We start from the raw sequence: 2,500 nt of genomic DNA, 5'->3' as shown, positions 1-2,500 counted from the left end.
CAAGGGGTAAAGACAGAAAAAAGAACCATGTAATAGTCACTGGACTACTTTTATTGTAACACACACAACAATTAATATTCAAAACTGATGGAATACCTCAGCAGAGTTCAAAATCACTTGATACTTTCTCTCACAAAGCTGAATATGAAGGTGCCATTTACTATTTAATACACAAACAAAGCAAAATGTGTGCTACAGAAGTTGGCTTAACAAAGAAATAAGCATTGACTTGCATGCATGACTGTAAAAAATAAAATGAGTTATTGGGCTGCATTTACATACGTCTGAATATCTATGTTAAGAGAAACAATTTAATCATACATTAGATAATTTATGTACATAAAATTTCTTCCTCAAGATTTTCTTCACTGTTTAAGAAAGCAATGAAGCACTTCATACATTATCAATATAGGTTTATTTGGTGCAGACTTTACAATAATTTTATCTAACTACTTGAGCAAAAAAGAGATAATTGTACAAAATATAGTAAACTTTCTGTTTTTCTTATTTTCTTCACTTTCCAAGATCAAGATCAATAACTTTATACATGCAAATAAAGGTCTCACAGACTTTACATTTTCTGATCCAATCCAATTCTCACTCATTAAAATCCTCTCTATTGAATAAAACACTCAACAATTGCAAACATTAGTAATTATTCTTGATTACACTATTTACAAATAACATCAAAACATACCGTATATCTGATAATTTTTCATATCAATAAGTATATCTGGCTTATCCATGCTTATCTAAAGGACCAAAAAGCATGAACCATTAGAATTGAGCTGATGCTAAATATCTGATAATGAATTAAAATCTGACATGTTGCTAATGCCATGTTATATCTTTCTTGTGAGTATTAGCTTTTATTCAATGACTGTATATAATAAAGAACTCTGGATGAAAAAAAATCCTATGGTAATCTTAAATGGCATGCCTTTATTATACTAAGCCTCCTACTTTCTACTTTTATATAGTTCTAACTTTATTTATTTCTAACTTTTAACTACTTTATAAAGTTCTAACCCATCTATTATTATCCTTAACTACAAAGAAACCTTGTTCTTCAGATAACTATTTTTTTCCTACCATTTACTAACTCATACTATGTACTTCATACTATAGATCTACTTATTTTCCAGTTCTTCCCTTTCATTTCTATAGATACTCTTCCAACCTCAAGACTCTTCAAAACCACCCGACTCACCATCAAAAAATATGACCCGAGTTCCTCACTCAAATCACAAAATAAAATCATAGAACTCACAGGAACAAAAACAAAAACAAAAAATGCATGACCAGACAGACAAACAAAAGCAATGGCATGCAGAGGGAGTAGGCGAATGGGGGAGGGGGGGAAGAGACTCACATCATGGAAAATGGTCGGGTAAGTGGTGAGGATGGACTCAAGCAGTTCCAGACCAAACGTTCTCATCCCCTCGTCAAAGCCTGTCTTTTAGCGCAAATGTAAACAAAAAGAGGGTAGCAATAAAATTAAAAGAAAGAAATTATAATGAAAAAAAAGAAAAAAATGAGAGTAGCAACAAATTAAAAGAAAGAAATTATAATGAAAAAATACAGATCAAGCTCTTCTATTGACCTTGGAAAAGGGGAAAAAAAAGGGGGTGGGAGAGGGAATAAATGTCCACTAGTGCTGTAGGATGAAATTCGTAAATTATCAAAGATGTAAGAAAATCACTAAACACTGTAAAACCTCTTTAAAGTCTTCCTGTTAGTTTCTACCACTGTTTCCAAACTTGCTCTGAATTAGCAGAACCTGCTGCCTCGCTTTCTTTTTCATAAATTTAGCCGGTAAATTCATTCTTCTACGAGTGAAAACAGGTTGAAGCTTAATGCAACCATACTGAATATAAGGTGAATTGTGTAACCATAAAGCATTGATGACTGTATTACAAAGAATAAGGAAGAGGTCCCCCCAGATTCCCAGAAAAATTCTTATATCACTGGCAAAGTAGCAGTATCTTTGATCAAAGTTAAAAAAAAATTCAACATTTAGAATTCAGTTATCATATGAAGAAATTACAAAAAAAAATAAGATAATCCAAAATCTAAAGAAAGAATCTGCATAGTTGAATGCAAGGGAAAGCTATGCAACTTGGAAGGCCAAGAAAGATAGTAATTGCACAATGAAATAATTCTAAAACCCTGTATCCTCATAGTGAATCTTTATACTTTTCATGCACAGTTTTAATATCTGAACAGTCCTAACTGTTAAAATTTAGTGAACAGGTGAAAGTGCAGGAAAAAAAGTCAATGACCTGTAATTTAAAGAGGTTTTACACTAACAAAAAAAATTAGTAAATAAGAAGTAAAGGAGTAAAGATTAAAATAAATAATATAAATCAGTAAAGAGGACCACAACTCATGGAGAGCAAAGTTCTAAGAAACACTTGCCCTGATAAGAAATTTAAGCAAATATAAATTTAAAAAAACAACAACAGGGGGAGGAAAAAATGGATGATTAACTAAAGCAAAC

General features: G+C 31.6%; 1 protein-coding gene across 5 annotated transcripts in view; it reads right to left on the bottom strand.

Moving 5' to 3' along the window:
• The window catches only part of LOC119575103 (protein MON2 homolog), a 40,689-nt gene that overhangs the window by 25,609 nt on the left and 12,580 nt on the right, over positions 1 to 2,500 (bottom strand). For 3 of the 5 annotated variants that reach the window (XM_037922512.1, XM_037922514.1, XM_037922515.1), the window contains exon 8: positions 1,373 to 1,456. The exons of the other annotated variants lie outside the window; for them this stretch is intronic. In XM_037922512.1, the coding sequence (XP_037778440.1) occupies positions 1,373 to 1,456 (84 nt within the window). The remainder of the gene's footprint in view (positions 1 to 1,372; positions 1,457 to 2,500) is intronic. 5 annotated transcript variants of the gene reach the window in all.

This window comes from Penaeus monodon, chromosome 7 (genome assembly GCF_015228065.2).
Source record: "Penaeus monodon isolate SGIC_2016 chromosome 7, NSTDA_Pmon_1, whole genome shotgun sequence".
NCBI classification, from domain to species: domain Eukaryota; kingdom Metazoa; phylum Arthropoda; class Malacostraca; order Decapoda; family Penaeidae; genus Penaeus; species Penaeus monodon.
The sequence above is the reverse complement of the archived record's forward strand: the minus strand, read 5'-3'. Positions and strand labels throughout refer to the sequence as shown.